The sequence below is a fragment of the Mytilus californianus genome, unplaced genomic scaffold (assembly GCF_021869535.1).
Source record: "Mytilus californianus isolate M0D057914Y unplaced genomic scaffold, xbMytCali1.0.p SCAF_6, whole genome shotgun sequence".
Classification (NCBI taxonomy): domain Eukaryota; kingdom Metazoa; phylum Mollusca; class Bivalvia; order Mytilida; family Mytilidae; genus Mytilus; species Mytilus californianus.
Genome location: NW_026262712.1, coordinates 53,770,199 through 53,783,390, shown reverse-complemented (window position 1 = coordinate 53,783,390; position 13,192 = coordinate 53,770,199). Strand labels below are relative to the sequence as shown.

The 13,192-nt window shown below is 31.0% G+C and overlaps 1 protein-coding gene across 2 annotated transcripts in view; it reads right to left on the bottom strand.

Annotated features, from left to right (window-relative positions):
* Positions 1–13,192, bottom strand: part of LOC127705670 (transcription factor egl-13-like) — a 126,800-nt gene that overhangs the window by 110,914 nt on the left and 2,694 nt on the right. Inside the window, exon 1 of one of the 2 annotated variants that reach the window (XM_052210004.1) lies at positions 1,582–1,683. The exons of the other annotated variant lie outside the window; for it this stretch is intronic. Coding sequence (XP_052065964.1) covers positions 1,582–1,628 — 47 coding nt within the window. The 5' untranslated portion in view covers positions 1,629–1,683. Of the gene's footprint in view, positions 1–1,581; positions 1,684–13,192 lie in introns of those variants that run through there. 2 annotated transcript variants of the gene reach the window in all.

The following is a 13,192-nucleotide window of genomic DNA, read 5'->3' as shown; positions in this document are numbered from 1 at the left end:
AAGTAGCCCAGACTAATTCGGAGTTGCTTACGGAATACTGAGTTCTCTATGAATCTCTGTCAAAGATATCGTGACCAAACCCAGAATCAACTTACATAAAAGAATGTCAAAAGATGCAGTCGTAATGCCCATTATGTAATTATATTTTGCTGATGTCATAAACATTCAATCTTTGACAGACATAAAGCAACGCCCCCTCTATGCATGTCCCCTGCACCTGCAGAATGTGCATATAACGAATTATCTGATATTTTTTTTATATTTTAACTATACTCAATAAGTCTGCACCTGTACATTTTATTTGTCTCAGACTAAATTTTGCTATAATGCAACTATAAATTAAATAATCATTTCTGACGTAAAAACAGATGTCTTTTTCTGTTTGGAAATTACAAGAGGCAAAATTTGTTCAGTAGATTAACAAAAGACACAGCTTTTCAAAGAAATTGGGGTCAGATTAATAAGCTCTCCTTATGTTTTCCTGGTATTTAACTTTATGCCATCAAGATAAGGAAAGGGGGGTCATGAAAAAAAAAGTCATACAAGTACAGACAACATGGCTAAAAAAAGAAAAAGGAAGACAAATGTTACAAATGCAGATGTTAGGTATAAGTCAATAAAACAACCCAACAACAACTAAATAGCAAAGAGTACAGAAAAACTGAGATTCAATAGTCCATTTGTCAATTCCATAATTGACCCTGTAATTAAAGTTTCATTTTGTGATTTGATTCTCTTAGGTGGGACAGAAATTTTCATTGACAATAAAGTCTGCTAGTGGAGAGAGAAAATTTATCTATACATAATAAATGTAATCTTCCAAGTTTTCAAACTTTTAATTACAGTTAATATTTTGTTAAGCAAAAAAAACAAAAACAAAAACAAAAAACAAAAACAAAACAAACAGAGACAATGTGAGGCAAGTTATTTCCCTTGAAATAAAGATGAAAACTTGATTTTATGCTGAAATGTCAAGGTTCATCTGAAATTTAAGTAACTGTTTGAAAAAAGATATGGAACACAATCTGTAAGGTTAGATATTAAACTTCCTCTTTTAACATCCCTGTCTTCATTAGCCAATAATAATCATATTAATAATTAACAATTGTTTCATTGACTATGGGGTCAGTGAATTTCATAATTTTAATTGACCTTAGTTTCAGTGATTTTCATGCAAACTTCGAAAAAAAAAATATGATTGAGATTTGAGTTACTTTCTCAAATAAATCATCTTAAAAATCTACTATTTTATCTAATACAGATTAAGGGAATATGAGGAAAGAGTTTTCTGTCATTAATTTTACAATAATATATATATATTACTTCTATTGAAAAGTTATGATAATATTGAATGATTTGTTTTTTTCAATGAAGACAGTTTTCATATTACATGCCAATTAGCAAAACCTACGAAAAAATTGAGGAAAAATGATTAACAATTCTATTGAATCACTTCAGCCTTTAAATAATTTTGGTATGTAATCATTACCTCCTTAATTACTTAATTTATCAATAAAATTAATCAAATCACACTAATTCAAACTCTTCAATATATAAAAATACACATAAAAATTTACTTACCTTTCTAGAAAAGACTCGCATCTTATCATACTGCTTGACATTTTCATTCCACTAACAAATTATTTCCTGACAACTTTAAAATGAATTAAAATTTAGACAAGAGTTACGGTTCTTGCTTGGATGCTGCAAAGTGCAGACTGACAATGGGGTATTGTTTTGTTAACAATTGAATGGTTATTGTCTGAGTAACAAAATAAATGGATTTATTATTGTGAACAAAACATCAGGCTACGTAAAATAGTTTAAACAATTTCGTCTTTTGTTGAACAAGTTTTTTCAATATATAACAGGAGTAAGAAACCATTGTTGTTGAAAAAACGAACACGGTTTGAACCATTCATTTATATTTCCTTAACATTTTTTTTGCCAAACACAAGCATCTGTTGTTAAAAATTAAAAAGAAATTACAATACATAATTTATGTATTTGTTTTTGTAGGTTCTTGAGAAGTTAAAACAATTATTATAGAGGAAATCTTGAGGTTATAAATGAGCTACGAACAATCGGTGAAACACAAAACAAAGTAGTTTTTGTTCTTTTGTTTTTGCCTTTGCTTCCAAGACAAGAGTTTGAAAAAGAACAATAATATATTTATAAAAAAAACAATACCTAAAATGGGTGGAAAATAATATTACGTTTTTCTTCTTTTTTTGGTCATATCTGTAACAAAAGGATAATCAATTTCTGGATTATCAGACCAAATAAAAATCATTCAATATGCTAGTAAAAAAGAAAATTAGATCTATGGATTCAAAATTTATATCTTAAGCACAATATTTAGAAAAAAAAGATTTTTGCAGCCTGTCATTACTATTGTTCAAATAGCTTGTCCCGTTTAAAACGAATAAATGCTAAGAAGAAATTTAGCAGAATATGGTCTTAAAAGGTCCACCTCTACAAAAGGACCAAACAGAAATTTTGAAAAATAATTTTGACTATATATGGAGGCAAATGTATGGAGGTAAATTTTGGCAAATATATGGAGGTAAATTTTGGCAAATATATGGAATGTACCAACACTTTGACACCCCTTTCTTCACATTCACATAAAAATATATCAAAATGAATTTAGAACCTTCCCCTCAAAGGTGAATCCCTCTTGAACACCCCCTTTTAAAGTTTCAGGATCAGCACCTGCTTTTTTGCAAACTCTTCAAAAAAATTCAACATCATAACAAAATCTCCTCCCCAGCCTCAAGAATGGCAGTTTAAGTACCATTTACATAAGGAGCAAATTAAATGTGAATCAATTGTATATTGTCTTTCATTTCACCTACTTCACACAATGAATGAGTCTATAAGTGATTTCTGTCCCTGACATAACCCCTGGCTTAATCATTATATAAAATATACACTGACATTACAGTCAAACCTATCACAAGTTCAATTACAGTAAAACCAGGATTTACTTATGAATGATGCATGGATAAATTTAGTCATACAAACTTTTTTGTGAAAGAGTTTGGACTTCAATTTTACAAATTATGGTAAATAACTTTAGACATAATATTCTACTGTCAATAAGGCCAGGTTGTTATATTTGTCACTACAGGTTGACACACATGTAAGAGTTAACACATCTGGTTTTAGTATATCATTCCAAGTTAGGACTGAAATGTTACACATGTTACGGTCAGTACAGGAATGATTGGTTGTTACACATGTTACTGTCAGTACAGGAAGGATTGGTTGTTACACATGTTACTGTCAGTACAGGAATGATTGGTTGTTACATATGCTACTGTCAGTACAGGAATGATTGGTTGTTACACATGTTGCTTTCAGTACAGGAAGGATTGGTTGTTTACACATGTTACTGTCAGTACAGGAATGATTGGTTGTTTACACATGTTACTGTCAGTACAGGAATGATTGGTTGTTACACATGTTACTGTCAGTACAGGAACAATTGATTGTTACACATGTTGCTTTCAGTACAGGAATGATTGGTTGTTTACACATGTAACTGTCAGTACAGGAATGATTGGTTGTTACACAGGTTACTGTCAGTACAGGAATGATTGGTTGTAAAATATGTCACTGTCAGTACAGTAAAGATTGGTTGTTTCATATGCTACTGTCAGTAAATTTGGATTGGATGCTCCACATGCTACTATAAGGAAGGAACTGGTTACATATGTTACTGCAAGTAACAGCTTGAAAACTATGTATTTTGGCTGTCAGTAAGAATTATATCTCCCAAGCTGAATTATAAAATTTTCAGTGTTTTCCACGAAAACCAAAAACATCCTTTGACTAACATTTCAAATGAAGGTAATGGAAAAGAAAGGATATGGTCTTTAAATCATGACAAAATAATCTCTACACACTTAACAAAGCTCAATGGAAAAGAACAGCACATATGCTGATGCATGATGCATTTTTGATTCTAGCAGATTTCGCCTACCTCAAAGTAAACGGTGAATAACTGCCTCTTACATAAAAAAACTTAAATGCCACAAGATTTAAGCTGCAATATACTAATGAATTTTCTATCCCTACAAAGCACTCCTATGTAAATACTGCTAGTGCTTTTTTATAATTGTTCTAAGCATCAGTAAATTTTGCATTGTGTCTATCTCATTCTATCAAAATTCCAATATTCATTCTCTACTTGATCTGTACGTACTAGGGTACACAATTATCTTTGTATAGAGATTACCATATTTCCCAATTGTTTCTACTCGGAACAATACCTTTTAATAAACGTTAATAATAGAATCGCATTATTACTGGTTTACATTAATTCTTACGATCTAGTGCACCACAATATTTGCTCACGTTTGAACAAACAGAGTGTCGGAGAACAATGGGCAGATAAAACAGAAAACTTGTAATATTTAGAAACAACCTAATCAACAAATTAATTTCTATTCGGCTTTATGATCGATAGATATTTTAATTTTATCTTTCAGCTTACGATCAGATTTAGGAAGTATCTATGAAATACAGAAAACAATGCAATTGACGGCTATTAGATGGCGTTTTTGTATTGAAATTGTTTAACGGTGTTTGTTGGAATTTAATTAATATTTGGATGCTGTGCTTATGTGTTGATTAAAAATTATACCTGTATTATTTGATAAAAGCTTTTTCTTTTATTGTCTATTTAAGCTGAAGATCACAGCAACAAAAGTACAGGTCAATTAGGTTCGGCTTTTGTCCACGCAAAAACAACAACAATATTCGAAACATTATCAAATCTTATTGTTCATTGCATTCTAAATAGCAAAACCAAATGCATTCAACGGATAGGGAAATCTTTGATAAAAAGCTTTAATAAAATCTGTATTAATTTCTTGCAAATACTGCTATAGTACATGGACAATTTTGTCAACAATGAAAGTTCTCAGTGGGCATGGCACAATAGCACAGCAAGTAAATAGAGTATTCATTTAACAGAGTTTAAGCTAAATTTAATTTGTAGAAATAAATGAACATCAGCTCTCCCGTAACAATGTTCGTTTTTGACGAACACATTTCTAAAGTGTGAAAACAAATTAGAATCTTCGCTATTGTGATGCATTCAGTTATAAAGGATAAGCCATTTCTCTGACACTGCAACGTGAATATCAATGCCGTTTTAAAGAACTAGTCCCTTTCAATATATAAAATTGAAAAATAATCAGGTTTGTAAAACGTGGCATAATAATAAAATGTTATAGACTCACTGTGCATTATATTTACAAAAATAAACAAATTGTCCTCATGCCAACTTGTGAAAATTTACACAACAAAAGTGAATTGTAATTGGGATTATGAATACAAATATATTTCGACAGGACCTCAGAATAACATCATCGGCATGCTTAGACATGGACAGAAAAATCTAACACCCTGAAACATTGATTGAAATGTAAATATGTAACAATAGGTTCCTTTAATATCAAAGATTTTGACATCCCTTATGAATTTTTTCAATCTCATTTAATTTTTCGCACCAGCTGAAATCTCAATAGAAGTTGTACCTCACACATTCAAAGAAAACTTGAAAAAATTTACATTTGTCTACAAGGATTTTTCCTAAATTTTAGAAAATTTTCATATTTACAACAGATGATAAAAAAATAAATTCAGATCCTTTCAGATGACCTTTTCCTTTCAAATAAATGGGGACACTTAAGGATGTACTAAGTTGAGATTTAGGAACTTGTGTCAGATGTTTGGACAAAAACAATACAGGGTAAAATATTTTGCACCATAACACCCATTTTTCTTTTCATATAAGACTTCAATAGCTCATAAAAGGTCATTTACCAAAATTTAAGAAGATTCTAGATTTCTTTTCTTTCCATTTGAGACCCAAATAATACCAATGCAAATACAAGGTAAAAGTCTGAGTCAGCCTTTTCCCGCCATTTTTTAAAACTCAAATATCTCGAAAAGGAGCTCCATAATCTATCAATATTTTTAGCTTATTCTGTTCCTTAACTAATGCTCTTCTGACTTATAGCATCAATTTTAACTTCTAGATTGTTTTAATTTCACCTAAATACATCCTTAAGACATTGTTCAACAATAATGCTGTATACCAATGGAACTTCTCATCAATGACTCAAATAATTTAAAGACAAATTTGGTAAATCAGAATGTTGCTTTGCATTGCCTACAGTTAAAAGTTCTGAATTTCTTATCAATTTATTCAAAGTTGTATGTATTTGGATACTCCAGGAATTTCTGTAAATTTGAGGACAATGCACTCTGGGGTTGGAGTAAGTCTAACATAAAAGCAGCTGTTTAGACAGTCAGGAACCACTATAGCAAACAAAAGCCCCATTTCACTAACAAATAAAAGATAATGTGGTGTTGTATATGGCATCAAGACAGCAACCAAGCGAAAAAAATGAAAAAAAAAAGAACAGCAAAAGACATCTCCATGGTAAGATGTTTAAGGCAACAATATAAATTCAATTGTCAAAACAAAAGTAAGACTTACTATTACAGCAAAAACCACTTACAAGTTAATCAATTTTACTGGAGGAGGTTAATTCTATTTTTATTTTATTGAGAGCTATTTAAAATTTCCTGGTGTTACAAATAAAATTGCTTAGGTAGAACTCAAATTGATCCAAGACAAGATGACTCATATCAAGCTGGTTTCATTGAGCATTACTGGTTTCATAATACCTTACAATTTCCACTAGATTTTGAATGTTGATTAAATTTATTCAAAATCTTATAGATCAGAGGTAAAAAATAGGATGAATGGTTTCTGTTGTAATTCAAGTACTCATTGGTTTTATTCTTATTTTTTTTATATTTTTGTCTTTTTAAACTAAGAAACAGGTCTATAAGTCTAATATAACTTGCAATCCAGAACTTTGATAATTCATTTTGACATTGGGAGAGAGATTAACTTTTTGTTAGTTTTAGATTTTATTACAAATCAAGGAAACTATGAGTGACTGTAATGGCCTTTTGTCTGCTTCAAACAAATTTGATTCTAATTAAAATCACATACCTAACATTATATACAGTGCAAACACATCTTTGGAAAAATGCAATGACATTTTACATAGGTTTCTTTGAAAAGCAGACTTTACAGTGCGACAGTATTTGCTTTCTCACAATTATTATGGCAAAAAAAAAATGTCTGGTTCTTTCAGTCACAAATGAGGATCAAAAACAGAGGAGGCTAACTTATCAAACCTCTAAAAGGGACCTATGTCCAAGGGAAATTGATTAAGAACTGTTGCCTTTAATGATATTTTATTTACATCTTACAGTTAAGTCATATCCTATAGAATTAAAATTGCCATAAATAAGAAATCAATTAGACTGTTACATCATAAACCACAAAGGTGTTAACCAACTTTTATGTAACTTATCACATTGTAATAAACTATTGGGTACTGGAATCTACATTGCTTAGGTGAAATAGCTTGTAATTATCCCTGCTTAGATTTACCAGAGCTACACATAAGCAATTTTAGTTTCAGGATTTCTTAACTTTAAGAAAGAGTATAATTGACCATTTGCAAAGTAAATTAATAACACATGTATGACTTATATTCTTGCATTTGTTTGTACTGTATTCCTGTCACGTAGTGTTGTCATTTTAGCAGTATTTTTAACATTGCCAAAGGCCCATATTAGCGGGAGGTTTGGCTAGCTATAAAACCAGGTTCAACCCACCATTTTTTTCTTAAAATGTCCTGTAACAAATCATGAATATGGCAGTCCGTTTCTATGTATGTATGTTGGCATTTGCTTTTGTTGTAGTTCAGTGTTTCTGTTGTTCCGTTGTTTTCCTCTAATAGTTGATGTGTTTCCCTCGTTTTTAGCTTGTTACCCGAATTTGTTTTTGCTTAATCGAATTATGACTATTGTTGCCTTTATTTATGCTGTAAAAAATCCAATAAGGCCACCAACTGAATGTATCACTGGTTAAATATGCTCACAAATTCCAAGTTATTTCATAGAATCTATACACTTTTATTTTCAGTTTAAGGGCTTTTCGAGAAGACAGGCCAATTAGATCAAAGGAAACTGAAGCTGCTTCATTGTTCTACAATCTCTGAAAGGAAGTCTCTTCAAGTTTATCACTTCAATAAACAAGAAAGCATTGTACTTCAGAATTCTAATTAAAAACTATACACTATGATAACAGTTGATCATGCAAACAGTTTAATTTAAAACTGTTCATTGAATAAAAGATATAACACCTTGTATTTACTTTTTATAAATTCACATTCTACTTGTAATCAATAAAGATTTCATTGTTTTCTAGGTGGTCCCAATATACAGGTTATTTACCTGTCGACAATAACAATTGAATTATCAGTTTTAATAAAGTGCAATTTCCTCCCATCAAAGATAAGGTAAGGAGTTGTTGAGACATAAAAATATTGAAGGGCACATTTCAAAATGATGTCAGAATAAATGGAATGGATTTGATTGAATCATCAATTTGACTTTTGATCTTAATAGTAATCTTGTATTCAAGTAATTTTGCATACTTTGCAAAATTTTTGTTTGAGCATTCCTGGTGAAGATAAATCCCAATAAAGCACTTCAGATGCACCAAACTTATAAACTGTTAATGTCAGTGATCTGTCCACTTAACGATAGTATTTTAATCAATTTTGTCATACACTTCTAACTAATTAAATGAAGAAAAAAGTTAAAGTTTAAATATGTCTCCTTTTCATTTTTATTACTAACATAAGATTAGTTTTTAAAAATGATAAAAACAACAGAAAAAATATAATCCACTTAATATAATCTCAATACATTAACTTTCAATGATTTTGATTACTGAAAAAGAATAGACATTAAGCACAGTAAAGCTGTGAAAGATAGATAAAAGATCATCCTAGATAAGTGTTACAAACTTCAACAAAAAAAAAATGATTTTGACTCTTGTGTATCTATTAAAGTTAAAAACTCTCTCGGTCTCTAAACTTAGCATTTGTTCTCAACCCGTTCGCAATCCAAATCATAGGTCAAGCAAAAATCTGCGTTGGAAGTCAAAATTTTACAATGATAGGCTGACAAATGCTGTATAATACTTTTGAACAATCATATTTTTGAACATTTTCTGTGGCAGATAAGATAAACTTAGTTATCAGAATATAACAATAAACAATGAGCTCTGTTGAAATCCATGAATCAAGATAAACTGTAGATAATGTGGTTGTTTGATTCAAATAATTGAAAATTCACATATAAACAATTTCAACTGTCTTAACTGACTTACTTCTTGGTAATTACGTGAGAATGTTCACTGCTACAAGACAGTTTACTATAATTCATAAAGAATTTAATATAAATGACTTTTTTATCAAAGGGAAAGAATCAGACAGCATAACTAAAAGTCGAAAAAAGGAAAGAAAATAAAGACACCAAGGAAGCAATAAAATATCATAAGTTGAGGAAGGAAAGACAAACAAATGTTGAAAAGAAAATGTTGAAAAGAAAATAGTCCATATATAAAACAACAAGTACAGCAACATGATCTCCATAAAAAACAACAGGAATAACACCATACCTGCCAAGGAACCCGTTCTAAGAGGTACACTCCCCTCTTTTTTTTTTTAAATTTAAATATTTGGATAAAAAAATCACCTTATTTTTACCCCTTTTCATCTTTTGAAAGTATTTTCTATGATTGATTTTAACTGTAACAATGCCAAATTTATTTGTTCAGTGTATGTTCAATGGTGTTAATATGTCCTTTGATTGAGTTAAGCTATTTCAGTTGATATTTTATAGTGTGTCTTTCTATGTTGTGATGTTACACTATTGATTCAGAAAAAGGGTGAAGGTTTGGTACCATTAAAACGTTTAAACCCGCTGCATTTGTTTGCACCTGTCCTAAGTCAGGAATCTGATGTTCAGTAGTTGTCGTTTGTTGATGTGGTTCATAAGTGTTTCTCGTTTTTTATATAGATTAGACAGTTGGTTTTCCCGTTTGAATGGTTTTACACTAGTAATTTTGGGGGCCCTTTATAGCTTACTGTTCGGTGTGAGCCAAGGCTCCGTGTTGAAGACTGTACTTTGACCGATAATGGTTTTCTTTTATAAATTGTGACTTGGATGGAGAGTTGTCTCATTGGCACTCATACCACATCTTCTTATATCTTTCAAATTGTATGATAAAAAGATATCCATGGTCATTAAGAATCTTCTTTGTATATTATCACATATTCAAAAAAAATATTTAAAGGTTGTCACACATAATCTTCCTTATTGGAAGAGCTGGATAGAGGGAAATCTCCCACGTTGTTGCTCCAAAAGGTTGGCATGTATGAGGAACACATGTGCTCAAGAAGGGAAAGCAGTTCCTGTCCCACCCATTGGCTACAAGTCGTCAAGTTGCTTATGACATGCTATAGTTATCTGGAAATGATATCTTTTCAGCAACAAATATGGTTGTGGCTTTAATAAATGGAACACAACTGCAGACATTTTTGACATAGAAGTTGCATAATGGTCCAAACACAATTAATGCACTACAATACCTCTGCCAATCAAATTGTGTTGACCCAAGATTTGAAACAAAGCATTTACAATAATCTCCTCTCCCGTAAGCCATTCAATCAAACTCTTATCTATAACAAATGTCACATTTTTGGACTGTTTCTGTATGGATAAAGTACTGAAAACCTTTATAGTTATAAGAGCACTTTTCAGAAAGTATTATATGGTTATTGCATGAATATTGCCCAAAATAGATTTTTATACTGCACTTAGACTTGCGAGTGAAATGTATTTTATCAGGGGTTCAAATAAGTGTGGGTCCGAGGTCCGGGACCTGTCTTTTCTAGGAGAGGACTTTTCATTTTTTAATTACAAAATGTCAAGGACCTACCATTCTTTACATTGATGCTTTATACACAACCATTGATTTCTTATGGAGGACCTTTCACTTAAAATTTCAAATGGTCCTGGACCTTTCATTATTTAAAGCAAATGTGAACCCCTGATTAGGCAAGGGATAATATTCAACAATATTCATGCAATAACCCTTTTATTGTTTTGCAAAGCTTCTAAAACTGTTTCAAACATTTCTGTCACTGATGACACCACTAATTTGAATTGTTATGTGCACTAGTGCAATATGATATATCATTGCAAAAAACCTTTTGTTTTGCTTTATTGTAAAATATTTTGTTGCTGTACAATAAATGGAATTATTTAGTCATTTATCACAAACTATATTTTTTAATTTCATTATACTTTTTGGTTTGTTGCTGATTTTCTGCCATCTGAAATTTAATCTATTCCTAATACTGATCCTGCATCTCTTTTTAACAAATTACCTAAAACAATTGAAATTCTAAAAAATCTTAAAATTATGAAATGTAAAAATTATTCATTCATTCAAAACCTTTATTGATTAATAAAATTTAAAAACAGTAGCAAAACACTACAGGATTATTGATGACTACTTTACGTTTTGATGACAGCGCTTATCACAGTTCTGTAATTGTGCTCCTGATAAGGAGCACCTCTTGATAACTCATCTTCAGATAAAACAAAGACTTCTGGTTTCTACCTCTTCACATTATGCACTCTCAAGTAGAATGGGGCAAATATCTGCAGATAAAGGTACTTAAATACCCATGAACTCTTTCAAAAATGATACCATTATATTTATCAGGGGGAGATAAATCTGTTCAATTATACAAAGTAATACTTGTTGGGAAATTTGACTCTCTGTGGATTTTATTTTTCTCTGGGAGCTATTCTTTACTGTTCATTTGAACTTAAAAAATTGTGTCAATGAGACAAATGTTTATCAAAAGGTTATTTGAAAATAATACAGCCTTTAACAGCAGATCATCCATTTTTTTTTTTTAAATATTTAACTTTTGGTAGCAGTAATTAAAACAAATTATCAGTTTTAAAAAAGAAGCAGCTTCAGTAAATAATTAAACTTTTGATTGTAGCTAGAACTTTTTGATTTATGAAAAAATCAAAGCCTATTATAATTTCATTCACTATGAGGTGTAATTTTAAAGCACCCCCCCCCTCCCCCCTTTAAAAAAAGAAGAAGGAAATAACATAAATATTACCTAATTAACAAAAATATTTAAACCAAAAAACCCCAAAACATTTTTCACTTAAAAATCTTCCTCAGACACATATAAAAATAGAGTGCAAACATCCCCTACTTATAGTGTACCTTGATCTTCCCCTAATTAAAATAGATACTACAAACATTTATCCGTTGTTTAAACAATAACTTATATAAACCTGAGACAATGATAACTTCCTCATTCAAGATATCAAATACATTTTACCTACTGAATCCTGGGAAAATCAGCTTCCCACCAAATGTAAATCCGTCAAGGAACAATATTGGAAAAACTTGTCAACTGAGACAAACTAAATCCTGCAACACATCAAATTATACTGGAGACAAAAGTCATTCTCTAATCATACATCTCAGAGTCCCGTTATCTAACCCTTTGTTACCACTGATAACGCTACCCGACTTAATCCTTATTATTATCCCCGGTCTACAATACATCAACGATGACTCGTTATCTCAGCCCATTCTTCTAACAATCATGTTTGTTAACAGTAAACACTTTCATTTGTAAACCATTGTCGAGAACTCTCCCAAACTTGTACAATAGTAGGAAAGATTAGGGACTTAGAAACACGGCTATGCTTGTTGTTTGAGTGTAGGCATTATTTGGAGAATAAGAAAGGTAGCGGGGTAAACAAGAACCTCGTCTGTTTGGATTTCGTGCTATTCACCCTCTATTAACAAAGGTTTATCATAATTCTTATGTTTGTCGTTGGCAGATAACAATGGCCTTTAAAACATTTACTTAATCATAGTACAGCGATCAAAACGTGATCGGGACTTAACTCCTGACAGTGATAACAAAAAATGTCACTTTATCTATTTCCATTGATTTTGGTGGTAAATCTTCTGAGAACCCCAACTGATTGTCGTTGAGCTATCATAGAGAGTAGTCTATTGTTATTACTAATGATTCTGAGACTTTGTCCATATTTTTCTAAATCGTCCATATCAATGCAGTAATTGTTAAACTGACACATTCTAATGTCTCTACAGAAAATCACAACAATAAAAACATATAGTGTTCTTGCAGACGTCATTCTTTCCATTTAATGTCCAAGAAAAACATGG